The sequence below is a fragment of the Puma concolor genome, chromosome B3 (genome assembly GCF_028749965.1).
Source record: "Puma concolor isolate L17-30 chromosome B3, mPumCon1.1.hap2, whole genome shotgun sequence".
NCBI lineage: Eukaryota > Metazoa > Chordata > Mammalia > Carnivora > Felidae > Puma > Puma concolor.
The window spans coordinates 50567624-50595611 of NC_141672.1; the positions used below are offsets into that span (position 1 = coordinate 50567624).

Here is a 27988-nt window from a genome sequence, read left to right on the forward strand (position 1 = left end):
AGGCTAAGAAATCTCTTTGCTACAGTGAATTTATTTGTTTAACAGGTATATACTGAGTGCTTTCCTTAGGCAAAGCATGGCACTAGATTACCTGTATATTAGAAATAAAAGGGTGGGGAAATAAGAGGAAACCAAAAACATAAGAAATGGTTCTGACCTTAAAGATTTGATAGTGTACAGCTGCGGTTTCAATTCTTCATTATATACCCTAGTTAAAGAAAATGCTACCTTAAAATATTATATTTTTATTTTCTAAAACTGTTGGGAGTATAATTGACATATAATAAACTGCATATATTTAAAGTGTACAGTTTGATAAGTTTTTGTGTATGTATATATCAGTGAAGCCATCACAAAAAAATATTGAATATATCCTCAGCCCCATAATTTCCTCTTGACTCTCATAATTCTCCCTCCCAACCCTCCCCACTTCTTGTACCCAAGCAGTTACTGTTCTGCTTTCCATCACTATAGATTGCATTTTCTAGAGTTTTATAGTAATGGAATCATACAATATATACTCTTTTTGTCTGGCTTCTTTTACTCAGCATAATTGTCTTGAGATTCATCCATTTTGCTTCATATATTAATAGTTCACTCCTTTTTTATTGCTCAGTGGCATTCCATTGTGTGTATACCACTGTTTATCTCGTTACCTATATGTGTACATTTGGTTTTCCAGTCTTGGCTATTACAAATAAAACTGGTATGAATATTTGTGTACAAGTCTTTATATGAACATATATTTCCTTTTTTCTTGAGTAATTACCAAAGGGTGGCTGGATCAGACAATAGATATATGTTTAACTTTTTAAGTAACTATCAAACTTTTCCATTCAAACTGTCTTACAGTTTTACATTCCCACCAGCAAAGTAGGAGAGTTCCAGTTCCTCCTGCCAATATTTGGTGTTTAATTTTAGCCACTGTAATAGGTCTGTCTTGGTATCTCCTTGTGGTTTTTATTTGTATTTCCCTAGTGATTAATGATGTTGAACATCTTTCATGTTATTAAGTTTTGTCCTTTCCTTTATGCCTGTATTAAAAATCACTCATCACTCAGCACCTGGCTGGCTAGGTCAGTAGAGTATGTGACTCTTAATCTCAGGGTTGTGAATTTGAGCCCCATATTGGATATAGAGATTACTTAAAAATAAGATCTTTTAAAAAAATTCTTCATCTGTATATTTATGGCTTTCTTTCTGGATTCTTTATTCTGTTCCATTGACCTTTTTGCCTGTCTTTACAACAATACTACACTGTTTTGATTGTTGTAGCTTTATAAAAATTCTTGAAATGAGGTAATTTTAGCCCTCCAACTTTGTTCTCTTTCAGAGTTGTTTTGGTTATTCTTGGGCCTTTGTAGTTCCATAAGAATTTTAAAATCAGGGTATCAATTACTATGCAAAAACCTGGAATTTTTATTGGGATTGTGTTGAATTGATAGATCATTTGAGAAGAATTGACATCTTAATGATATTGAGTCTTCCAGCTGATAAAGTTTATCTTTTCATTTACATAGGTCTTTTAAAATTTCTGTCAGCAATATTTTACAGTTTTTTGCATATATTTTTAGAATGAAATTTGCTTTTCCTTTTTAAATTGAATTTTTTTTAATGTTTATTTTTGAGAGAGAGAGAGACAGAGCGTGAGCAGGGGAAGGGCAGAGAGAGAGGGAGACACAGAATCCGAAGTAGGCTCCAGGCTCTGAGCTGTTAACAAAGAGCGGTCGCGGGGCTTGAACCCACGAACTGCGAGATCACGACCTGAGCTGAAGTCGGATGCTTAACCAACTGAACCACCCAGGTGCCCCTAAATTGAATTTTAACTCTTTTATAACAACAACAAAAACTTCCAGTATTCTTTTTTATGTTTATTTACTTTGAGAGAGACAGAGAGACAGAGAGCCCATGAGCAAGTGGGGGAGGGGCAGAGAGTGATGGAGAGACACAGAATCCCAACAGGCTTCAGGCTCTGAGCTATCAGCATAGAGCCCGATGCAGAGCTGGAACTCACAAAACATGAGATCATGACCTGAGCCAAAGGCAGATGCTTAACTGACTGAGCCACCCAGGTGCCCCTTAAACTTCCAGTATTCTTAATATTGATGTTTGAGATATTTGCATCCTTGCAAAAATCTTGGCAATGGAGTGAAGAATTTGGCATCAATAAATGTCATACTGTGTGGCCAAAGGGATTTATTTCTACATTGTACAAAAACTCAAATGTTAATTGATTAAATAAATGCACTAGCAAGAGTTTTTTATTTGATTGTGAATATGCAGAACTGAAAGATACAAATTAGGAAATGACATTTCTGAAGTTTGTATAGTGTTTATCTCAGTAGGAAAAAAATGTAAAGTTTAATGTTTTTGTGCATGAATCTATATATAGAATCATGACTATTCTTTTTACAGTGTATGTATAGGGAAATAACTTTCTGGCAATTTGAAAAAATGGTGTAACTAAAATGTAGGTCTGACTTGTTGATCTACTGTTAAGGACTGAAAATTATTTTAATTGCTCTTTTTCTGACTAGTCTTTCAGGAAAATATGATAGGTGAGTTTGTTCTGATGTGGTAATTTTATTTTTACTGTCTCTTACGGTGCTGACATAGTAAACACTGTGGAAGTGCAAAGTAGGGTTATCTTTTATTGTCATCTTGATGTCCTATTAGTATTTATGTGTGGGATTTTAACATGTATTTTTATGACTTTTCATATCTGCACTTACTTTAAGAAGTTTGGCATAATAAATTTTGATGCTAAATGTTAAAGTTGCTTTGCAGGTTATTTACCAAAATCATAATCACAGGGAAAAAAAATCTATCCCAGTTGGACATTATTTTAATTCTCATGCACAGTCACTTTTACTGAGTAGGGCACTTGGCTTTTATGGAAGGATGTTATAAGAAACAGTCTTATGAATGCCATTGCTAAACTTCCAGTGTAAATTCTTATTTTTTTTTAATGTTTATGTATTTATTTTGAGAGAGAGAGAGAGAGAGAGAGAGAGAGAGAGAGAATGGGCATAGGGGAGGGGCAGAGAGGGAGGGAGAGAATGCCAAGCAGGCTCTGTCAGCTCAGAGCCTGACACAGGGCTGGAACTCATGAATCATGAGATCATGACCTGAGCCAAAATCAAGAGTCAGATGCTTAACCAACTGAGCCACCAAGGCACCCCAATCCTTATTTTTTATTAAAAAAGGAAAATTTTAATTCTGTTGATCTAATAGAAACATATGGTAAGATGTAATTAAGTTTCTTCTTGTTATGTTAAAGAAGTGCATTATGTAAGAGAAAATATTTCCCTGAAATCTATTTTGAATTTATAAAAATATTATAAAGCCTGTCATTTTGGATGTTGGTCCTGTGTAAATATCTAACTGCCTTACTTTAAACTCTTCTTATCCAAAGTTCTTGAAAAAGTAGTGTTTATCATTTCTAGTTTTATGTATCCTTCTTTTTTCCTACTTCCCCAGTTCAGATTATATTTCTTTATAAGTTAGTTTATATTTTATCAAAATTATTCCTGCAAATAAAAAGGTAACTAACTTATAAGAAAAATAACTTGTAAGAAAAATAGCAGTATCTCTTCTCCATTCACAAAATTTTCTGCTTTCCAGAGATAATTACTTTTAACTTTCAAAGTGATTTGTTTCAGTATTCTGTATCTCTCAGGAAAAAAATTACTATTTCTTGATTTTTCTGTTTTGGCCATTATCTGTTAACTTCCTACCATGGAAGATAAAGATTTAATATTCTTTAATACACATATACATCTCCCTCCTTCCCCCATACACATCTACCTTACCATACATATTTCCTGTTTCACCCCACACCATGGTTATATCTTAGTTTTGTTGGGCTCAGTATTTACAGTTTACATTATTATGACTGTAAATGTTGTTTATAGTTAAACTGCTTTTCCTTTTCTACCTAACCTTTTACTGGAGTTAATAATTGTCTTGTTTTCATATTTGTGTAGTTGTTTATGTACTTACTAATTCAAGATTAAAGTCTCTACCAGTTGTCTAGCCTCTTAAGATTTTTAGATCCATCAGATACTCTTATCAATTTCATCTTTTTTTTTCAGTTTTTATTTATTTTAGTAATCTCTACACCCACCATGGGGTTTGAACTTACAACCCTGAGATCAAGAGTCACATGTTCTTCGACTGAGTCAGCCAGGTGCTCCGTGATTTCATCTTCTTGAGATAGTTTCTCCCAGAGTATTCTGATCTGCAGTCTGGACTGGTGACCTTATGCCTGTTGTACAACTCTCACATTTTTCCTTCACTTCATGCTGGTTACTCCTTTGGCCTTTGTTCTGTATTAGTTCCTTCATTTCCTGTATGCCATTTTTTTCTCTTCCTTGATTCATACTCTTGTTTTACTGTTACAAACTATAAAAGCTTAATGAGAAAGTGTGCGTGGGAGACAGAATTTTTGACCTTGTTATGTTTAAGCATGTCTTCATTTTACTATGACATTTGATTGATAGTTTATTAGGATATTATTCTAGGATGAAAATCATTGCCTTCTAGCTTCTAGTATTACAGTTGAAGTCTGGAACTAGTCTAATACCTACTTTGTATAGGACCTGCTTCTTTCCTTCACCCTCAGCTTGTAGGATATTCTCTTTGTCTCCAGGGTTCTGACATTTTTTTTTTTTAATGTTTGTTTATTTTTGAGAGAGAGAAGAGACGGAGCATAAGGAGGGGAGGGGCAGAGAGAGGGGGAGACACAGAATCTGAAGCAGGCTCCAGGCTCCAAGCTATCAGCACCGAGCCTGATTGTGGGGCTTGAACTCACAAACTGTGAGATTGTGACTTGAGCCTAAGTCAGATGTTTAACCAACTGAGCCACCCAGGCACCCTTGACATTTTAATTTCATTTATTAGCTCGTGACTAGGAGGGTCCTTTTGACTTATTTTTTTTTGTAATTTCACCCCTTGATTTTCTGTTTGCTGGATGATTCTCCAACATTTTAAAACCTTATTTATGGTGAAGTGGTAAAACAATAAAAAAATGCATAAAACATAAATATACAATTTAAGGAACACTTATTTAGCGCTTTTCTCAATAGAATTCTCCAGAAGGTAACCACTTTTATGGTAATAACTGCCCTTTTCTTTTATATTTTTACCTTTTAAAGGTGTCCCTAAACATTATAGTTTAATTTTGTTGATCTTGAGGTGGAATTCCATGGTATATATTCTCCTTATCTGACTTCTTTCTGCCAACATTATTTTGAAGATATATCCATAGCTGTAGTTACTCATGTTTCCTCCTATATTCACTTGTATGACTATGCTATAATTTATTCCACTTTAGATAGATATTTGAGTTTCTTTTTTTTTTTATTTTTTTTTTTAATGTTTATTTTTGAGACTGAGAGAGACCGAGCATGAACAGGGAAGGGGCAGAGAGAGGGAGACACAGAATGAGAAGCAGGCTCCAAGCTCTGAGCTGTCAGCACAGAGCCCGACGCGGGGCTCGAACTCGCGAACCGTGAGATCATGACCTGAGCCCAAGTCAGAGGCTTAACTGACTGAGCCACCCAGACGCCCCTAGATATTTGAGTTTCTAGTTTGGTGGTATCACTAGTAATGCTGCTTATGAGCCTTCTTGTACATGTCTTCTAGTAAACCCATGTGCTAATTTCTCCAGAACAGTGCTGTCCAATAGAAATATAATGTAAAAACATAGGTAATTTTCAGTTTTCTCATAGTTGTATTAAAAAAGTAAGAAGAAACAGATGAAATTGATTTTAATAATATATTTTATTTAACCCAATAAATCTAATCATTTTAGCATATAAACAGTAAAAACATTGAGATATTCGACTTTCTTTTTTTATACTATATCTTTGATATCTGGCATATATTCTATACTTAAAGCCCATTTCAATTCATTGGAGCTACATTTTAGGTACTCAGTAGCCACAGGTGCCTAGTGTCTGCTATGTTGGTCTACATAGCTTTAAACATAGGGTATGCATATCCTTTTAAACACTTTATTTATTTATTTATCTACATATATAAGATTGTATTTTTAAGTAAATTCTACACCAAATGCCAGACTCAAACTCATGACCCCAAGATCAAGAGTCATATGCTGTACTGAATGAGCCAACCAGGTGTCCTTAATTTTTAATTTTTTTAATTGAGTATAATTGATGTACGGTATTGTATTAGTTTCAGGTATATATACTTTACGAAATGATCACCACAATAAGTCCAGGTACCATCTGTTAATATACAAAGTTTTTACAGTATTATTGACTACAGGGTATTGCATATTTTGCATTTTTGTAGATAATGGCTAAGTTTTCATAAGTGATTGAGCCAAAAAAAATAAAATGATTGAGGCATTTTGCACTCCGTTTGCAGTGTCTGAAGTTCGCATTGTTTTTTTTTCCCCATTGTTCTACATGATTACTGGTATTATCAGACATTTTAGTTTTGCAGTTTGATGTGAGTAGGTAATAGTTTTCATTGTGGTATAATTTGCATTTCTCTGATTACTAAAGAGCCAAAGCTCTTACTGGTCATTTGAATTTCTTCTATTATGAAGTGCTGATTTTTTTTTACCTGTTTTTTCTATTGTTTTTTTGTTTTTTGTTTTTTGTTTTTTTTTTAAGTAGACTCCATACCTAACATGGGGTTTGAACCATGACCCTGAGATCAGGAGTCACATGCTCTACTAACTGAGCCAGCCAGGCACCCCTGTACTGGAATTTTTATACTTTTTTTCTTACTGAATTTCTTTTTTTCTTTTTTTTAAGTTTATTTATTTTGAGAGAGACAGAGACAGCGTGAGCAGGGGAGGGGTAAAGAGAGAGGGTGAGAGAGAGAGAATCCCAAGCAGGCTCCCTGCTGTCAGCACAGAGCCCTACTTGGGGCCCAAACTCCCAAAACCCTGAGATCATGACCTGAGCCAAAACCGAGAGTCAGATGCTTACCCAGCTAAGCCATCCAGGTGCCTGTCTACTGAATTTCTAGGAGTTATTTATGTGTTCTGGATATGAGCCCTTTTATTTTATGTGTTATATTATTCTTCTCCAGTGCTAACTTTGATGAATGTTAAGTTTTAAATTTTAATATAGTTATGTTTATGAATCCTTTCCTTTACGGATAGTAATTTTTGTGAAATCCTTTCCTATCCTGAGGTCATGAAGATAATATCTTGTTTTATGTTATCAGAAGTTTATTAGGTTTTTATGTGTAATCTAAAAAAATCCAACTAGAATTGTTTTTTGTGTAAAGTGTGAACTGGAGTTAAGTTTCGTTCTTCTCCATATAGGTATCTAGTTGTTTACTGTTTCTGGGCTTCCCCACCTTCCCATGACCCCATCCTCATACTCTGTAGAACTACCTTTGTTGTAAATCAAGGGTCCATATATATATGTGGACTTGCTTCTGTATTCTGTTCCATTCATTTGTTTGTCATTATAACAGTATCACATTCTTACTGTAGCTTTGTAATAAATCCCAATAATGATTAGAGCAAGTACTTACACTTCTTTGATTAAGTGGCTGGTTTTGTTAGCCTTTTGCATTTCATATAAGTTTTGAAATCATGTTGTCAGTTTCAGCAAACAACCTTTTCGGTTTTGACTGTGATTTTATCTCCATAAAATCAGTTTGAGAATTGATACATTTCCAATATTAAGTCTGATAATTCACGAACATGATTTTACATTTCATGTATTTGGATCTTTAATTCCTCTCAGAGTCTATAGTTTTTTCCTTAGGGATCCTGTACTTCTTTTGTTAAGATAAATTCCAAGGTACATGATACATATTTTTATTCATTGTAAATTATATTATTGAAAATTTTTATTTTCCAACTTTGTTGCTGCTACACAGGAATAAAATTTTATTTTTTATAAATTAAAATAATGTATTTATACAATATTTGATTTTCCTTCATGGGTGTATTAGTCTGGGGTCTCCAAAGGAACAGGAACACACACACACACACACTCTCTCTCTCTCTCTCTCTCTCTCTCTCTGTCTCTGTCTCTCTGTCTCTCTCTCTCTCTCTCTCTGTCTGTCTCTCTCTCTCTCTCTCTCTCTCTCTCTGTCTCTCTGTCTCTCTCTCTCTCTCTCTGTCTCTCTCTCTCTCTCTCTCTAATAGATGTAGAGGAATCCAAGATAAGCAGTTAGTAAGTTGGAGAACCCATGAGAGTTGGTGTTATAGTTCTAGTTCAAGTTGTAGTTCATGTCCTAATTCAAAAGCAGAAGACCAAAATACTCACTCAAAGACAGGCAGAGAGAAGGAATTTTCTTACTCACCCTTTTATTCAGGCAGGTCCACTCACATTAGGGAGGGCAGTCTGCTTTACTCAGACTTCTACCAATTCAGATGTTAATTTTACCCAGAAACCCTCATAGACACACTCAGAAGTAATGTTTAACCACATGTCTGGGCATCCTGTGGCCCAGGCTATTTGACACATAAAATTAGCTATCACAATGAGCAATCAAATCATCTGTAAATCTATTTTCCTACACTTTTATTTCTTTTTATTGATGGTCTGCACTATCCAGGACCTCCAGTACAATGTGGAATAGAAATGACGTAGCAATTGTCCCTGCCTTTTTCTTGATCTCAAACAGAAAGCTTTCGGTATTTCACCATGTTGACTATGATGTTTATTGTAGGGTTTTTTTGTAGTTATCCGTTTACTAAATTAACTTCACTAGAGACTTTTTAAAAAATGTTTATTTATGTATTTTGAGAAAAGAACACAAGCAGGGTAGGGGCAGAGAGAGAGAGAGAGAGAGAGAGAGAGAGAGAGGGAAAATCCCAAGCAGGCTCCACACTATCAGTGCAGAGCCCGATGAAAGACTTGATCTGTGAACTGCAAAACCATGACCTGAGCCAAAATCAAGAGCTGGACATTGAACTGACTGAGCCACCCAGGCGCCCCAATTTCACTAGAAAATTTATTATGAATGAATGTTGAGTTTTTTAGATGCTCTTTGTACATTTATTGATATTATCGTATTTTCCTTTTTAATCTGGTAGGATGGTAAATTGCTTGATTTTACAACTTTAAACCAACTTTACATTGCTGGGATAAACTCACTTGGTTGGTCACGTATATTTTTTATATATATTATGGAATTTAGTTGATATTTTATTTAGGCTTTTATTTCTAGGCTGATGAGTAAACATGGCTTATAATTTTCATCTTTTTTAAATTTTTATATCAAGGTAGTCTCAAAGTAAGTTGGGAAGTCTCTTGTTCTTTTTCTATCTTCTTCCTTAAATGTTTAATAAGTTTGTCAGTGAAGCCATCTAGGCCCATATAATGAGCTATAAAAGCAAGTCTCAACAAATTTCAAAAAATTGAACTCCTGGAAAGTATGTTTTCTGACTACAGTGTGATTATTCTAGAAATCAATAAAAAAGAGAACTTAAAAAAATACTGTAAGTTTAAAAATTAAGAAATAAACTTCTAAATTCTAAAAGTCAAAGGGGAAAACCATAATGGAAATTAGAAGCTATTTTGAACTGGATTATTAAAAATATTCCATATTAAAATCTGTGAGTTATTTTTTCAATTTTTTTGTTTTTGTAAAAGTAGATCTTAGACTACTTACGTTTTCTATTTTTATGTCAGTGGCATTGATACCTTCTAATATGGCATAAAAAGAGCAATGCTTACTTCCCTCAACTATTTATTTATTTATTTATTTATTTATTTATTTATTTATTTATTGAGAGAAAGAGCATGAGCAAGGGAGGCACAGAGAGGGAGACACAGAATCCAAAGCAGGCTTCAGACTCTGAGCTGTCAGCATAGAGCTCGACACGGGGCTCGAACTTACAAACCGTGAGATCATGACCTGAGCCAAAGCTGTATGCTTAATCAACTGAGCCATCCAGGCACCCCTTTCCTCATCTATTCTTTAAACAAATATTTACATGACACCTACCATGTGCTAAACACCATTTTTTACCTTATTCTTCATATCCAGTTCTATTGGATTCTTTTTTAGGATAGTTTACTAGGTTCTAATTAAAAATTAACAACCAAAAAGGCTCACCACAGCTATATAGCAGCAATAAGGAATGTATACGGGCACACCTTCTTTTGTGCTTGGCTTTATTGGGCTTTGCAAATAGTGTATTTTTTATAAATTAAAAGTTTGTGACAACCCTGTGTGGAACCAAGTCTACTGGTGCCATTTTTCTAACAATATTTGCTTACATCATGTCTCTGTGTCACATTTTGATAATTTTTGCAATATTACATACTTTATTATTATGGTGATCAGTGATGATGACTTGTTGGAAGCTTAGATGATAATTAGCATTTTTTAGCAATATTTTAAAATTAAGGTATATATATTGTTTCTTATACATAGTGCTATTACACACTTACTGGACTACAGTATAGTGTAAATATAACGTTCATATGCATTAGGAAACCAGAAAATTTATTTGACTTGTTTTATTGTGATACTCATTTTATTGTAGTGGTCTGGAACTGAAACCAGAATATCTTTGAGGTTTGTCTGTGCCATGCTAGAAGAAAGCTGACTAGCACCTACCTCACAGAGCAGCTCTGTAAAGTAGTCTGGTTTTTCAGAGATATCTCCATTGTTGGGATTCATGACCTAGTGTTCAAAGACTTCTAATAGATATATTAGTTACCTTAAGGGTATGGGTATCTACTATTCCTCTGAAATTATATAGAATATTTTATCTGTATATGCTTTTTTTGGCAGTAAGGAGTAGAGAGGGGCCAGTGGCTTTCAATAGATTTTCATAGAGTATAAAAAAGCTTAAGGAACCCTACTCTATACGTTCAGAAAAGTTTATAGAGAGTAACAAATAGAGGTGAGTTTTTCTTCCCACTTTTTGTGTTTTATGTCTGTATTTGAATGACTAGTCTAGTAAAATATTAATTATAAAGAAGATTCTCTGGTGTTTGTCATTAATAATTTGGCCTGTACTTTAACTAAGAACTTTTTTTTTAAAGGTTCAGGAGCAAGTACATCCCAATCTCTCAGCTAATGAAGAGTCTCTCTATTATATTGAAGAGCTGATTTTTCAGCTGCTTAATAAATTATGCATGGCTCAGCCAAGGACTGTTCAAGATGTGGAGGTAAAAACTATTTTGATATTTCAAAGTCACTGAACCATTGTACAAATGAATTTTTAAATCTATATCTATATCTATATCTAGATATATATCTGTATCTATATATAGATATATACCTATATCTATATCTATATTTTAAATCTATATCATTCTGAATTATTGTGGAAACTAAAACCATTGAAATCATGTGGGATAGGTGTGTGCTAAGTTCATTTTCAACAAAGATACCAAGGCAAATCAGTGGGGAAGGAAAGTTTTTCAGCAAAAAAGAGTGCTAAAACTACTGAATAAATTTATGGGGAAAAACCCTTGAAACCTATTTCACTTAAAAATTAATTCAAGACAGATCATAGTCTTTTTTTTGTAATTTTTTTCAATATTTATTTTTGAGAGACAGAGACCGAATATGAGTGGGGGAGGGGCAGAGAGAGAGAGGGAGACACAGAATCTGAAGCAGGCTCCAGGCCCTGAGCTGTCAGCCCAGAGTCTGTGGCGGGGCTCGAACCCATGAATTGTGAGCTGAAGTCAGACACTTAACCGACTGAGCCACCCAGGCACCCCACGACAGATCAGAGTGTTGAACATAAAGCTGAAACTATAAAGTTTTAGAAGAGAATGCAGGAGAATATTTGTTTAACCTGGCGTTAAGCAATTTTTTTTTTTTTTACAGAGGACTCAAAACACAGTTAAGTATTAAAGAATAAAATTATCGAGAAAATGAAAAAGGTGTGAGTCACAACCAGGAGAAAATGTTTGCGATATATATTCCTTACAAATGACTTGTATCTAGAAGATGTTTACTCCTACAAATCAATAATAAAAAGACCCCCTCCTTCCCCAGATGGGTAAAAGTCTTGAACAGACACTTCATAAAAAGAAGATATGCTAATGGCCAATAAGCACATGAAAAAGGTGCTCAAGCTCTTAAATCACAGGGAAATAGAAATTAAAACCACAATGAGATACCATTTCACACCCCTTTCAAGGGATAAAATTAAAGACTAATAACACCAAATGAGATGTAGCCTAACTGGAATTCTCAGCACATTGCTATAGGAATATAAAACAGTATAACCACTTAGAAAAGTTTCTTATAAAGTTTAATGTTTATTTTTTCTTACAAAGTTTCTTATAAAGTTAAATATACAGTATATCTAGCCTGTGCCCCAACAGTTTTACTCCTGAGTGTTGAATCTAGAGAAATGAAAATACATGTTCACAAAGAGACTTATACATGAATATTCAAGCAGTTTTATTCATAATAGCCAAAAATTGGAAACAACTCAAATTTCCATCACAAGAAGATGAATAAACAGATTGTGGTTGATTTATAAGATGGAATACTACTCAGTAATAAAATGAAAGAATGGGCTATTGATAATGTACAATAACATAGCTATAATTCAAAGATATTATATACAACAAAAAAAGCCAGGCCTCAGAGAGTACATATAGTAGGATACGTTTCTGTGAAGTTCAGAAACGCTAAAATTAATGGTGATAAGAAGTCAGGATGTGCCTATGAGGGGGGGGGGAGTGAGATGTTAGAATCTTTATTAGGGTGATGGTTACACAGGTGTAACCATTTTTCAAAATTCGTTGAATTGCACACTTAAGATCTGTGCATTTTACTGCATATAAATACTGCTTCAATAAAGGACTAATAAAAATCTTTTGGATATTTACTGTTTGATTAATACACAGACACACGTCTAAAAGATGTGTAAATTAGTGCTAAAATATTTGTATTGGCTCAGTTACATGGGAGTATTTTTAGATTTTTAGAAATACCTATCAGCACAGCTTTCAAAAATTAACTTTTTTACTATACTGTTTACATCCTTTCTTTTGAATATTGTTTCTGTAATAAGGCAACAACTTCCAGTATGAAGGAAAATCTTAATTTGGAGTAATTGAGCTATTAATATTTTCAGGGACTCTTGGAATTAGAGTATTTCTTCCCTAGTCTCAGCTCTAAGAATTAGACATTAAGTATAAAAAAAAAAGCAAACTTCTCAATAGCTAAATATGCTAAAAGATGAGAGTATAATTTTTAAAATAGTAAGTCCTAAAAATTGGAGTTTGATTCAGTTATCATTAGTTCTCATTATTCATGCCAACCACTGATTAAATTTTGATTAGATGAGCCATAGTAGTAACCTATAAGACTTAGATTATTTTTGCCAAGAGATGTATTTCCTTAAGACATTCTGAGCTTTGTCACCTACTTGATCCTCTAACAGGTACATGACATCTCTTATTTTTAAAATTCTTTATATTAAAGCTCTAAGGTTAGCAAAGGGAAAGTGACTGCATAATAATTATTAATAATGAGTTAACAACTTCTGCCAGGTAAATAGTTTTAATCCTAGGAGCCTTATTGTAAAATCACTGATGAGTATTTCATGCTGGCTTTAATCTCTCCTAATGTTACTGCTTTTTTCTAGTTCCAGTTCCATTTTAATTATGCTTATGCTTAAAGCTTTCTGTTTAAAATTCACTTTATCTTTATTCATGGGAATTATGTAGGAAAAAATTTTGAAAGTCTTGTTGATCCTTTTAAAAAAGTAGTTCTTACAGGAATCAAAACATGTTGTGGCACTGTTATCTGCTAGCATTAAAGATGATAATAAAATTTAGTTTTGCATGAATTTTCTAGTTATGAACACTTCAATTAACAATAGTACTGCTATGATATTAACAGGAACGTGTTCAGAAGACCTTTCCTCATCCAATTGACAAGTGGGCTATTGCTGATGCACAATCTGCCATAGAAAAACGAAAACGAAGAAATCCTCTCTTACTGCCTGTGGACAAAATCCATCCTTCATTGAAGGTAGTAAAAACAAACATTGGGGGAGTTCTTTATAACAAATAACACTTTTTAAAGTATTGGTGTATTTATTTAGTATTTATATAGCACGGCCTATATTAGTCTGTGCATGTGTATGTGTGTATACTTGTACATATACATATGTATATATATATTTCTTAATGTGTGTACAAATAAAAATAAACACACTCTAATAAAATAATATTGCCTTTCAAATAATATTAAAAGTTAATGATAAGCAATAATGCATCTTTGTGTCATCTTCTGATGAGTACTACCCCTGACTGACTCTCAACCTTTTGTTGATTAAGAAAATATATATTGTCAAAAGCTATGGTGAGTTCAGAACTGTTTTCAAATATATCACAGATACATACATTGGGAAAAGTAGACTAGGGAATATTATTTAGTCAATAGAAAATACTTGGTGTATATGGATTTGAATGCCCCTGGGTAGCAATTTTGAGAGCCCCTAACTACCCCCCCTCACATGCACACATCTTCCCCTGAATGAAAACCACTGGCATTTGGAAATATTGGTTACAGGTCCTTGAAAATAGTAGATACTTGTCCAATGGGTTTGGGTAATGTATTAATTTAAGAGGTTTTCCATGAAGTCCTGACCAAGATTTCTATATTGGAATCAATAATCTCTTCTTACTTGATACTAAAGGCAGATTTGTTAGATTAGATATCTCTTTAAAAAAAAAACTTCTGACACTGGGACCTATGGCTCATTCTATGTCCTTTGATATCTGTAAGTTTAGACATTTGGTCTATAGAAAGTTCTTTATAAGCAAGAATATTGGATAATTTTTTAAGTGTTTAACTGATACTTGGCAGTCCCATTTTTTGGAATTAAATTGTTTATTTTTTCCACAGGAGGTTTTAGGGTACAAAGTGGACTATCATGTATCCCTGTATATTGTGGCTGTACTAGAGTATATCTCAGCTGATATTTTGAAGTTGGCTGGTAATTATGTTTTTAATATCCGACATTATGAAATATCTCAGCAGGACATTAAAGTGTCAATGTGTGCAGATAAGGTAAGTGTTAAAAGGTATTTTTAACACTTGTATTTTTAACTTAACTTGAATAATAGTGACTATATGTCACTTCTCTCTCTTTTTTATACATTAGTAATTTTTATAATTCCTTGTATTAGAATACATAAAAATGCTAGCTTTTTAGATAAAACATGATATTTCCAGGTTTTCAGCATATGACAGGATGGGAATCCCCCCCTTTTTTTTTCCCCGGCAAGAGTCTTTTACCTACAGGAAAAAAACATCAAAAGCCTCAAACCAGTTTAGGAAAAATAGTTTGAATTTTATCTTTTTAGAAAGAGAATATAAAGAGAATCTACACAGAGCATTCAGGTACTTTTAAACAGAAGTAATTTTGAAAAACATACTTTGGGGTACAAGTAGAGAGCAAAAGACTTCAGTACTAATGTTTCTTCCTTCTGATAAATTTTTTTGTTAGTTACCTTTTTCCTTCCTGGCTGTAAGCTACTGGGGGAAGAAATTGAGTCTCTTATTTATTTTCCTCTCTCCTCCTTTTTACTTTTTCTTTTTTTACATTTTAAATGAAAATTTTTGAGTATTATATGCCAGTCACTGTCCCAAGTGATGATAAAATACTGAATAAGACAGCAGTCCCTTGTGTTAGAAAGAGTTTATTTTAGTGGGAAATAAAAATATTAAAAAAATTGCAGCACAGTGTGATTAAAACTATTAGAAGTCAAAGGTGCAGTATAGAAAGTGTTGAACTCTGGCATGGGGTAGACCAGGAACACTTCATTGAGAAGATGCCTAAATTAGACCATTAAGGGTTAATGACTCCTACAACTTGGCACATGCCTGTGTTTCTCTCCTTTGTACATCAGAATTACAAGAAAGCTTTTAAAGATTCTGAGGACTGTATCTTACTCCCAAGAGGTTCTGATTTTCTTGGCCTGGGTTAGGACTCTAAGCCTGGAAATAGCTTGAAAGCATCCCAGGTGATTCTGATTTACAGTTATGGTTGAGATCTACTGTACTCTGAAATAGTCTCAAAAATGATTTTTCACTTTAATAGTAGAAATTCCTTGATATTTCTATTTTGGCTTCTAAAATTATGATTGCAGCCTGTTTTTTACTTTTGTATCTCAGACTTTTAGATAAGTTACAAGTACTTCCCTGTGCCCTGAACCACTTGAGAGTAAGTTGCCAACGTAGTTTAGTGTGTCCTATAAATGAAAACATTCTTCTGCATAACCACAGTCTGGCAATCAAAATCCAGGAAATTAATTTTGATACATTATACTATCTAATTTTCAGACCCCATTTAGGTTTTGCCAGTTGTCCCATTGGTGTCCTTTATAACAAAATGATCCAGTCCAGAATCAGTCATGTATCCTTCAGTCTGGAATAATTCCTCATTCTTCTTTAACTTTTGTGACCTTGGTACTTTTGAGGATTACTCTAGTTATTGTTTAAAATGTCCCTTACTTTAGTTTTTTTCTGAAATTTTCTCTTTATTAGATTTGGGTTATAGATCTTTGGCAGGAATATCATAGAAGTAATGCTGTACTCTTTTCATTGCATTATTCACATGCCACACAATTTTGATGTGTCCAATTACTGATGTTGTTCATTTTGATCACTTGATTAAGGGGTTGTCTTCCAGGCTTCTCTATCTTGAAGTACTATTTTCCCTTTTGTAATTAATAAATATTTTGTCAATATTTTGAGATTGTGAATATCTTATTCCTCATTGTACTTGAAATGTATTCATTTATTTTAATATAGACCCATGTATTCTTACTTAATGTGCTGTCATCTGTTATTTCATTACTTGTTTTGATATTCAAATTGTCCCAGATCTGGCCAGTGGGAATTCCTTCAAGTTGGTTTCTCTGTCTGTATCCCTCTTTGAATACTTTGTTTTGACAGATATTCCAGGTTCAACTTTTCTTTATATGCTGCTCAAACCTGGAATTAGGCATTTTCTAAAAACTCCTGGTTCCTTTTAGTGGAGAATGGTACTTGGAAACCAAAATCTGGGTGCTACATAAGCTGTTAGAGTGTAAATGCTCTGGTCTCTTAGAGGCCAGAGTTGGGGCGTGTGTGTGTGTGTGTGTGTATACATTATATACATGCATACACATACGTATTTATTTCTTCTCCATCTTTTTGTTATTATGGTAGCCCAAGAAAACTAATACAAGTTGTTTATTTTCCGACATAGGTGATACGTTAGCACTAATCTACATTTAGGTGGAGGTGGACCTATAAAGGGGTAATTTAGCTCTGCTTAAAAGATAGTATTTTATTTACCTATTTTTGAATGGTAGAACAGTTTTGAGGTAGAACATTTTTGGAAATCTGCTTTACCCTTCTCTTAGGCTTAGGCTTCTTTTTTTTTTTTTTTTTTTTTTTTTAAAGTTTACTTATTTGTTTTGAGAGAGAGAGCCGGAGCCAGGTAGGGGCAGAGAGAAAGGGAGGGAGCATACCAAGTAGGTTCCATACTGTCAGCACAGAACCCGATGCAGGTCTTGAACCCACAAACCATGAGATCATGACCTGAGCCGAAATCAAGAGTTAGACACTTAACCAACTAAGCCACCAAGGTGCCCCTCTCTTGGGCTTATGCTTGTAACTCAAGGACTACCTTGTGTCTACCGAAAAAGCATTATCTGTCTTTATATGAATTCACAGATCTCTCCAATCCAAAACTACTACCACAGGGTTCATTTTAGCTTCCCCTTTTTCATGTTTGTAACTGCCTTCTCTGACACTGAGAAATCTGGCTCCCATTTTTTTAATATATTTTATTTGATCACTTCTCCTGTACATAACCAATCTGACAGTCCTATCTAATAGCACTGGTGTAGGCACCTTTCTTAACTCCTTAGTACCAGTTACCGGTATAGTAAATATGCATTAGAAAAGCATCATACTATGCTCTATCATGTGCTTCTACAATAGTGTCCTTTCATTTTTCTCCAAGTGCATACAGCTTTCCTTACAATAGGACAAAGAACTACTACCATTTTGAACACCTATTTGCCAGACATAATAGTATGCATTTTATGTACATTACCTCATTGAATTTTTTCATCAGTTACATTTTACATGTAAGGAATCTGCTTTCAAAAGAATAAATAACTTGTCTGTAATCACAGGTGAGTAAGTGGTTGAACCGGGATTTTGGCTCAGATTGTTGTTCTTCAAAGGTATGCTCTTTTTTGCTTTTATATATGTGTGTTTATGTGTGTGTATGTATGTATATACACACATATATATGTATACACACACACATATATTTCACTACTAGGTTTATCTTTTTTTCCATAAATGTTTATTTACTTTTGCATATCCAGTTTTATTTGAACATTTTTTCCCTTCAACTTTTCATATTTCTCTTATTTGAATTTTCTTATATAAATTAGCCTGTAAAACACAAAACTCATTGTTTAATAATGTTTTAATTCCAAGTGCCTTGAGACCATTTTATAAAAGTGAGAAAAACAAGTTTATACGTTATTGATTTATATTTCTCAGGTTTTGATGGACATGTTTGATCAGGATGACATAGGTTTGGTTTCTCTCTGTGAAGATGAACCGAGTTCTTCAGGTGAATTAAACTACTATGACCTTGTCAGAACTGAAATTGCAGAAGAAAGGCAGTATCTACGGGAATTAAATATGATTATAAAAGTGTTTCGAGAAGCTTTCCTTTCTGACAGGAAGCTATTTAAACCTTCTGTAAGTACCTTTTTTGTTTGAAATACTATGTACCCCAAAAGTTAAATAGCAGCTTAAAATCATAAATAGTAACTTTTTATACTTTATGAGTATGTAAACCAGTATTCTTTTATGTGGTATTTATAGTTTTTAAAATATGTGAATTGTTATACTACGTTAAGGCCAGTGACAATGATAGTTAGACACAAGTGCATACAGCTACCCTTATTAGAAAGGGAGACTACACTGGAATGAAATCTTTTTCTGCTATGAGCTATTTGAGGTTTATAGTCCTTCATTTGAAGATAGTGAAAAAGATGTATGGTCTACAAAAGATAGACTTAATACTTTTTCATATCTTTTGGTAAATACTTTAAGGCAGAGGCTTAAAGTTTCAACAGTGGAACTTTTTTTATTATTATTATTATTTTAATGTTTTATTTATTTTTGAGAGAGAGAGACAGAGTATGAGCTGGGCAGGGGCAGAGAAAGAGGGAGACAGAATCCACAAAGCAGACTCCAGGCTCTGAGCTGTCAGTGCAGAGCCTGATGTGGCACTCGAACCCATGAACCACGAAATCATGACCTGAGCTGAAGTCGGACACCCAACTGACTGAGCCCCCCCAGGCGCCCCAACAGTGGAACTTTTTAAGAAAAAAGTTTATGCAGAATGCCACATAAACACAGGTAGAGCTGCTGTTGGAAAACGGGGTAGGAGTGGTGTGAATAGGATGGGAACCTTGTCATCTTTTTCTTACTTATGTAGCTTCTAAAGTCAACTTAAGGAATCCAGCTAGACAAATCCTGTCTCTCTTTTTTTTAAATATGAAATTTATTGTCAAATTGGTTTCCATACAACACCCAGTGCTCATCCCAACAGGTGCCCTCCTCAATACCCGTCATCCACTTTCCCCTCCCTCCCACTCCCCATCAACCCACAGTTAATTCTCAGTTTTACTACTTGGCAATGAGAAAGAATGAAATATGGCCTTTTGTAGCAACATAGATGGAACTGGAGAGTGTTATGCTAAGTGAAATAAGTCACACAGAGAAAGACATGCCATATGTTTTCACTCTTATGTGGATCCTGAGAAACTTAACAGAAGACCATGGGGGAGGGGAAGGGGGAAAAAAAAATTAGAGAGGGTGGGAGCCAAACCATAAGAGACTCTTAAAATCCTGTCTTTTTAAAGATTTTTTTTTCTTTCCTTCCTTTATCCCATGATTCATGTTTCCTTAGATGTCTGTGTGTCTGCCCTTCACTTTAAATACTCAGACTTTTTTCTACCTCCTGATTTCCTCCCCCAAATGACTATTATGTGAACGAATGTGCAGTGACTTAGTGTTTAAGACTAAGATGTGATTTTGCCTCTTTGATTATTTTCCAAAATCATGAGTTTCAGTGATAATTTAAGGTTTTTTAGTTGACATCTGTCCTTTTTTTTTTTGTACGTATGTTTAGTTTAATGTTTGATAATATGATAACTCCCACTGGACTTAAGTAATCAGCATTTTGTAATTTTCAAAATACTGTCCTATTTTATGTGCCCTTATAATACTCCTCTGAGTATTATCATCCCTAACTTACTGGTAAAGAAATTGGCACAGGATGGTTATGACTTGGTAAGTTAGTTACAGAGGCTGAACTTGAATTTGAATTCTTTTATACCACAGTGTCATTGAGTTCTACTTAAGAATAAAAACCTAACAGATGCTGATAGCTAATATTATTTTCTTTGCCTTTTCTGTGTCCCATTAGTTTTCATTCCTCAGGAATTAATTTTTATGGGATCTCTTTTTATTGAGTTAGTGCTGATTTGATAGAAAATTTCTATTATACTGAAAGCTCAAGAGAAAGAGACAGTCCCTTTTTCTCTTTTTCTAGATCTACTGTACCTTTTTTAGCATTTAGATATAAATTATCTATATTTACTGTATTTTTTCCACCGTATTTTTTTTAATCTCAAAAGACTAAACTTTTGAGATAAAGACCACCTGAGATCAGAGCATAGTACTCAGCAAATATTTGAGGAGGATTAATATTAAAAGAATGAATGACTTAAAACTAATCTTAATTTACTCCTTTGGGCTCTACCCCTGTGTCTTCAAAAAGCTCAAGTTTGTGGAGGACCTAATATATGCCAGGAGCAGTTTGTAGAAATCATCTATTTAATCCTACTAAGAACCTTATTAAGAACCTTATGAGGGTAGATGGTAGTATACCAGCTGTGTGATCCTGAGCAAATTACTTACCTGCTCTGAGCTGGTTTCCTCATTTGTAAAAATGAGAATAATGATAGTACCTATCTAATAAGGCTGTTGTGAGATTACATGTCAAGTACTTATAATAGTGCCTGAAACATACTCAGTGACCTAATCCAGAGTCATTTATCTAGCAAGTGCGGGGCTAAGATCCATGCTGAGGTCTGTCAGGTTCTATAGCCTGTGATGTTTCCATTACGAGATGGAAGAGCGGGGGGTACTGGGCTGGCTTAGTTAGTGGAGCATGAGACTCTTTCTTGATCTTGGCGTTTTAAGTTCGAACCCCACGTTGGATGTGGAGATTACTTAAAAATAAAATCTTAAAAAAAAAAAAAGATGGAAGAGTGAATGATAGTTGGCCATAACCTGCACAGTCAGTATAGGGTCTGTGTCCAAAGGACTTAACATTTCTTAATCCTGATGTAATTCACATATGAAAGCTTGAATGAAGTCTTTAATTCCTCCTCAAATTCAGGAGATAGGCTGATCGCAAATTGTGAAACTGGGTTGTATCTGGGTTAGGAATCAGACCTTCATTTTGATCCCAGCTTTTGTCATTAACCAGCTCTATAAGACTTTAATCAAGATTTTTAGCCTCTTAACTAATTTTAAAATACTCAAATGCCAGGATTCTTTTTTTTTTTTTTAATTTTTTTTTTCCAACGTTTATTTATTTTTTTGGGACAGAGAGAGACAGAGCATGAACGGGTGAGGGGCAGAGAGAGAGGGAGACACAGAATCGGAAACAGGCTCCAGGCTCTGAGCCATCAGCCCAGAGCCTGACGCGGGGCTCGAACTCCCAGACCGCAAGATCATGACCTGGCTGAAGTCGGACGCTTAACCGACTGCGCCGCCCAGGCGCCCCATCAAATGCCAGGATTCTTTATGAATGCATAGATTCATCCACAGTATGAGTTTTAGAATTATTAAACAAAACTATCTACAGTCTGTATTTTACAGTGAATTTACTATGTGTAATCCAAGAAGTTTTTTATTTCACTTCTGTGTTCATGATTAACTTTTGCTTTGTTATAGAATATATCATGTCTTGTAATATATAAGTATGCATTGAGTGAAAATACACCCTTAACACTTATAGTACTTATATTTTATAATTTTTAAACAGAATTTCAACCTCCTATATCTTAACCTTTTTCTTTTTTTCAGGATATTGAAAGGATTTTCAGTAACATTTCAGATATACATGAATTGACCGTGAAACTTCTAGGTCTTATTGAAGACACAGTTGAAATGACTGATGAAAGCAGCCCTCATCCATTAGCTGGCAGCTGTTTTGAAGATTTGGCAGAAGTAAGTTTACAAAACTACTTGATAATTCTCATTAAAGTCCTAAATGGTGTATTAAGAAATTTAGTAAGATATTCTTTGTGAAAATTAGAGGATATTGCTGACTACTGTAAAACAATACTTAAGGTTTAGCCAGTAGCAAACTAAATTGTCTATATTTTTTAGTGACACTTTTTATAGTGTATTTATGATGCTATTTATAGTGAAAGTTGGTTGAGTAGTAGCATTTAGGATTTTTTTTAATGGCACGTGCATTAAAGGTGAAAGAAAATAAATTTTATTGACCATAGCTGTTTAGCTTTTGTAGATCTTGGTCTTAATTTCCAAAAATTGAAAAGAAAGTTTATGTTTCAATTTTTTTTTCCCCAAAGTGAAAATCATTTTGTCTTTTAAATGATTATAAAAGTAATGTAGTTCATTGTAAAAATATTCAGGAAAATAAAGGCAAATAAAATGAAAATCACTCCATTTTGTAACACCCAGAGATAACTTATCCTTACAACATACATTACTTAATCCTTAAAAATGTTTTTCTATATGTACATACAAACTCATTTATTTACAAAACTAGGCTGTTACTATTATAAAATCTGCTGTTCTCAATACATCATGAACATTTTCCATGTTAATAGACTTACACATAATTTTTTTATATATTAGTTGAAGATTAGTTGACATATGTTACATTAGATTATGTGTAAACTCAACAATTCTATACATTACACAGTGTTCACTCCTATATGTGTAGTTAACCATCTGTCACCATACAACATTATTGTAATATTATTGACTATATTCCCTATGCTATACTTTTCATCTCTGTGATTTGCTCCCATTATAACTGGATGTTTGTGCCTCACATCCCCTTCACCTGTTTCTCCAGTCCCACTACCCTTCCTTCAATAATGTTTTTGAAGTCTGAATTAGTAACATGTTATATGGAGACACAATAACATACTTTAATTCCTTACTATTAATAAGCATGTAAGTTGTTTCCATTTTTTGTTATTGTGAACAGTACTGTAACAAACGTATCTACATTGTCTTCATAGTCTAATAATTATTTTAGGATGTATTCCTAGAAATGAAATTGTAGTACTAAAGATTAGGAAATTTTTAGAACTTGGAAACATTTTGCCAAATTTACTTACAGGTAAGTTCTAGTATATGTGGCTCTTTTTTCCCCACACCTTCACTAAGTCCAGGTGTTATTCCATTCATTTTGGTCAGTCTAATGAGAAAAAAAAAAAGAGCCTCATTCTTCAATTTGTTTTAATTTTTAAACTAATCATGTTGAACATCTTTGTATACTCATTGGCCATTTTTATTGCTTTTGGAAAATAGGGTTTTAAAAGCGCTTTCTTTAGTTTTCATGTAAAAAGATTTTCTTACTTTATAATCTCTGCCTCTATTTTTGAAAATATACGTTACTTTTATTATATCCATTTTGTAGATAATGAAACTGATAGTATAGAAAGATTCAGTTACTAATACCTAACCCAAATATTCAGTCTTGGTTCTTATTAGAAAGTTTTTATATTATAATATCTTAGCATATTAATCTGTAGTCTGGTTGCTTGCTGTTCTCTTAAAGATATCATGATTCAAAAACATGTATTTTCTAATTTTTATTTTGTTTTTTATTGTAGTAAAAAATCTATATATAACATAAAATTTGCCATTTTAACCGTTTTTAAGTGTACAATTCAGTGGCATTAATCAAATTCACAATATTATACAACCATTACCACTATCTTTTTCCGAAACTTTTTTATTAGCCCAGACTGAAACTCTGAACTCATTAAGCAGTAGTTCCCTATATCTTCCCTCCCTCCTGAGCCCTGGTAACCTCTAATCTACTTTGTGTCTGTGTGAATTTGCTGATTCTAGATACTCAATCATAACAATATTTGTTCTTTTGTGGCTGCTCATTTCACTTAACATGTTTTCAGGGTTCAACCATATCATGACATGTATCAGAACTCATCCCTTTCTATGACTAAATAATATTCCATTGTATGTATATATCATGTATTGTTTAAATTTATTTGATGATGGACACTTTTGGTATTTCCATCTTTTGATTATAGTGGATATTGCTGCAGTGAACATTGGCATACAAGTATCTGTTTGAGTCTTTTTTCAGTTCTTTTGGGTACATATCCAGTAGTAGAATTGCTGGGTCATAGGGTAATTTTTGTTTAGCTTTTTGAGGAACTGGCTGTTTTCCACAGGGGCTACACCATTTTATATTCCCACTGGTAGTGGATGCGGATTTCAGTTTCTATGCATCCTCGCCAATATTTGTTATTTTCTGAAAAACATACTATATTTTTAAAATACAAAAATGAAACATCTCTGAGTTCTATACTTTGAGGATACTGATTATTATCAAATAATAGGAATGTATTTAAATATAAACAGTGTACAACATATGGGGAGTTTCTGCTGTGTTATTTTACCGTATATTAGTCTTTGCTTTCTTTTTCTAATTTTGAAAAGTGTGGAGTGGATAAAACAGTGGTACATTTTGCTTCCTTGGAAGTATCCTAAGTATAAATTCATTTCAATCTAGGTAAGCCTAACTGAAATTTCAAATCCCAACCTTCTTTTTACTAATAAATCCTCTCTATTTACTGGGGATAAATGTGCATAAGCACTAAGTTTGATAACTTCTGACCACAGATTCAGTCACCTATTTTAAGACCTCAGCATCTATCACTCAAGATCATTACTTACATTTAAAAAAATTTCCTGGCTATTGTTTGCCCCTTAAAAGTAGAAAGCAAAAAGTTCTGAAACTTAGTTGAAGACTTGATAAAAATTTGCCATTAAGTAATCTGTGCCATATTAGTAGAAAAGATGTTCTTTTAAACCTAACACATTCTCCTTTTTAAACAAAACAGGAGCAAGCATTTGATCCTTATGAAACATTATCACAGGATATTCTGTCTCCAAAATTTAATGAACATTTCAGTAAGTTGATGGCCAGACCTGCAGTGGCTCTACACTTTCAGGTAAACTTAAATTGAATGTTATTTTTTTTTATAAAGCAACTAAAGAAATATTTCACCATCTTATCCTTCAAATATTTGTAGTTCTAGAATCTTTTCATAAAGCACATAAGGAAATAATTTGCAAGTACTTCAAAATATGTTCACTGTTGGCTTATTTTAGATTGTCTTCTATTTTTGTCTTGAGTTCTTTCAGTCTGTCCTTAATGTAGAAATCTTTTCTAGAATATTATTATACATTCTGATTGCTACAAGAATATGGCACATTCTAGGTCTGGGATATAGAGATTAATATGCAGAGCAATTTCAGGATCTTACTCCCCACAGGAATAAGAAATCATAAAGAGTAGAGAATTCCCTAGAACAGAAATCATAAAGAGTGGAGAATATCCTCATGTAATATCCATACAATATCCAAGTCCGGTGGATATTTTTATTTCATATTTATGCCTGTAGTATTTGTTAGTCCCCTCCTTGTCCTTTTGGCTCCCTCGATACTTTGTCCTCATTTTTATCTTACTTCGTTGATTTCTTCTTAGTCTCCTTAATTGTAGATGTTTTCCAATTTCTGTTATCAGCCCCTGCTTTTCTGCCCCTCTGTGCTTTCCTTGGGTAAGTTTATCTGTACATTTTGCTTCAGCTGTTGCCTATATGCTAATGACTTCCTATCTGTATTTTCAAACTGCTCTCTTTGGAGCAGTGTGTGTGTGTGTGTGTGTGTGTGTGTGCACGTGCGACTGTACACTTTCATATAACCAGCTGCCCTTTGAGCTAATTCACTTGGATGTCTCACAAGCAATTCAAATATAATGTGTTCAAAACTGAACTTACCATCCCTCTGCCTTCATCAGTGTGAATTCCCTTTATTGTCTCCTACTTCTACTCTACACTGAGTAATTTGTCAACTTGGAATAAAAATGACACCTAATTCTCAAAATTTACTTCAATGAAGGAATAGTTTTCTTAAGCTAAATATTCTATATTCATATAAGCCATAAAGTAAACATTATGTAAATGGGACAGTCTGCCTGTAAGATCTTTGCATTTCTTGTTTCATTCCTATTTTATTAGGAGTTCTTACTGTGCGATTTGAATGTTTAGGACCCAGTTATTTAAGCTATTGCTGCAGATATGAAATGAAATTCAAAGACTTAGATAAAACCCTTTTCAGGCCAAACTCACTTGTACTGTATTAACTTTAAAAAGACTCATTCAGTGTAAAGTGAAGAAGGTAATGCTTCGTTAAGAAAAACAGAAAACAAAAAAACTTGTTTAGAAGATGTATAGCACACTTTAAGAACATGAGCTCTGGAGTTAGAACTTCTGGCTTTGGGCCAGTCAGTAATTGTGTTATCTTGAGCAAGTCACTTAATCTCTGAGACTTTGTTTGCTCATTTGTGAAATGATCATAATGTAGATCTCTTATGGTTTTAAACTGTAAAAACCAAATGGGAATACACTAAGCACATTTGGCACATGTTAAATAGTCAGACATTTGCTTGTGTGATTTATGGTTCTTACACTATAAATATACATTGCATTAGCACTTGAGAATATGCTTTAGTAGCCATTTCAGTGCTAATTAACAATATAGATGATCTTTGTAGACTTAATTTTAAGTTTCATCTTAGTTCCAGTTAAAGCATTATATATAAAATATATGAAAATATATCGAGTGATTGACATCACTTTCATTAATTGAATGGTGAAAGAAATTAATCTTTAGGAAAGTAAGTTGACTGTGCATCTTATGTTAACAAGTCCATTGAACAAATTGTAATTTAACTTCAGTGAACGATTTATGAGAATTATGGCAGTGTTTGTCTATGAGGATATTTTCACTTTTTTTTTTTGTAAAGTTTATTTTTATTTTTCGAGAGAGTGAGTAGGGAAGGAGCAGAAAGAGAGAGAATCCCAAGCAGGCTCCACGCTTTCAGCACAGAGCCCTAGATGGAGCTCGATCTCACGAACCGTGAGATCATGACTTGAGCCAAAGTCAAGAGTTGGACACTTAACCAACTGAACCACCCAGGCACCCCTTGCCTATGAGAATACTTTCAAAAGCATCATATAAGATTTTTTTCCTCCTTTATTGCTGTTTTCTATATTTATCTAATGAGGAGAAATACTAGTTTAAGTCAACCTTAATGACATTTAAAATCAATATGAGTGACTTTTAAATCCCTTCTAAATTTTAAAAAATCATTTATTCTGTGGACGATTAGTTTTCAAAACTGGGATATACCTAACCCTAGCTATTCACTAAGATTTTTCAGGTGATATAAGGGCACAGACAGCTTTCAGGGAATCAGTTTCTAGCCTACCTGCTACCTTGTTTGTGTTTTTGCATTTTCTCTTCCAACTTTCCTTACACATTACCCTTGCCAGCAATATTTAATTTCCCATTATGCATTGATCCAAAGTATAAAAACCTGAAGGGTCCCAGCCAGGGAGAACACAAAACTTTTGCTTTTGAAGGAGAATTCATTGAGTACAAAGCAAAAGGGTTTCAAATAGCAGGAGGTGGGTTTAATTGTGTTAAAAATTCTCAGTAGCTAAAATGTCATGTCATATCTCTGTCTTGTCGTATCTAACTATCCGAGGATTAAGAAGTAAGATGTTTGTTACAAGGGTGAATATTAACTTCCTAAAAGAAAAGTACCTCATCTTTTTTTTAAAAGTTTTTAATGTTTATTTATTTTTGAGAGAGAGAGAGA

The 27988-nt window shown here is 33.7% G+C and overlaps 1 protein-coding gene across 3 annotated transcripts in view; it reads left to right on the top strand.

Moving 5' to 3' along the window:
- The window catches only part of SOS2 (SOS Ras/Rho guanine nucleotide exchange factor 2), an 89813-nt gene that overhangs the window by 12396 nt on the left and 49429 nt on the right, over positions 1-27988 (top strand). For all 3 annotated transcript variants that reach the window (XM_025919113.2, XM_086709788.1, XM_086709787.1), the window contains exons 2-7: positions 11001-11126; positions 13828-13959; positions 14839-15003; positions 18505-18708; positions 22117-22260; positions 25164-25274. In XM_025919113.2, coding sequence (XP_025774898.1) covers positions 11001-11126; positions 13828-13959; positions 14839-15003; positions 18505-18708; positions 22117-22260; positions 25164-25274 — 882 coding nt within the window. The remainder of the gene's footprint in view (positions 1-11000; positions 11127-13827; positions 13960-14838; positions 15004-18504; positions 18709-22116; positions 22261-25163; positions 25275-27988) is intronic.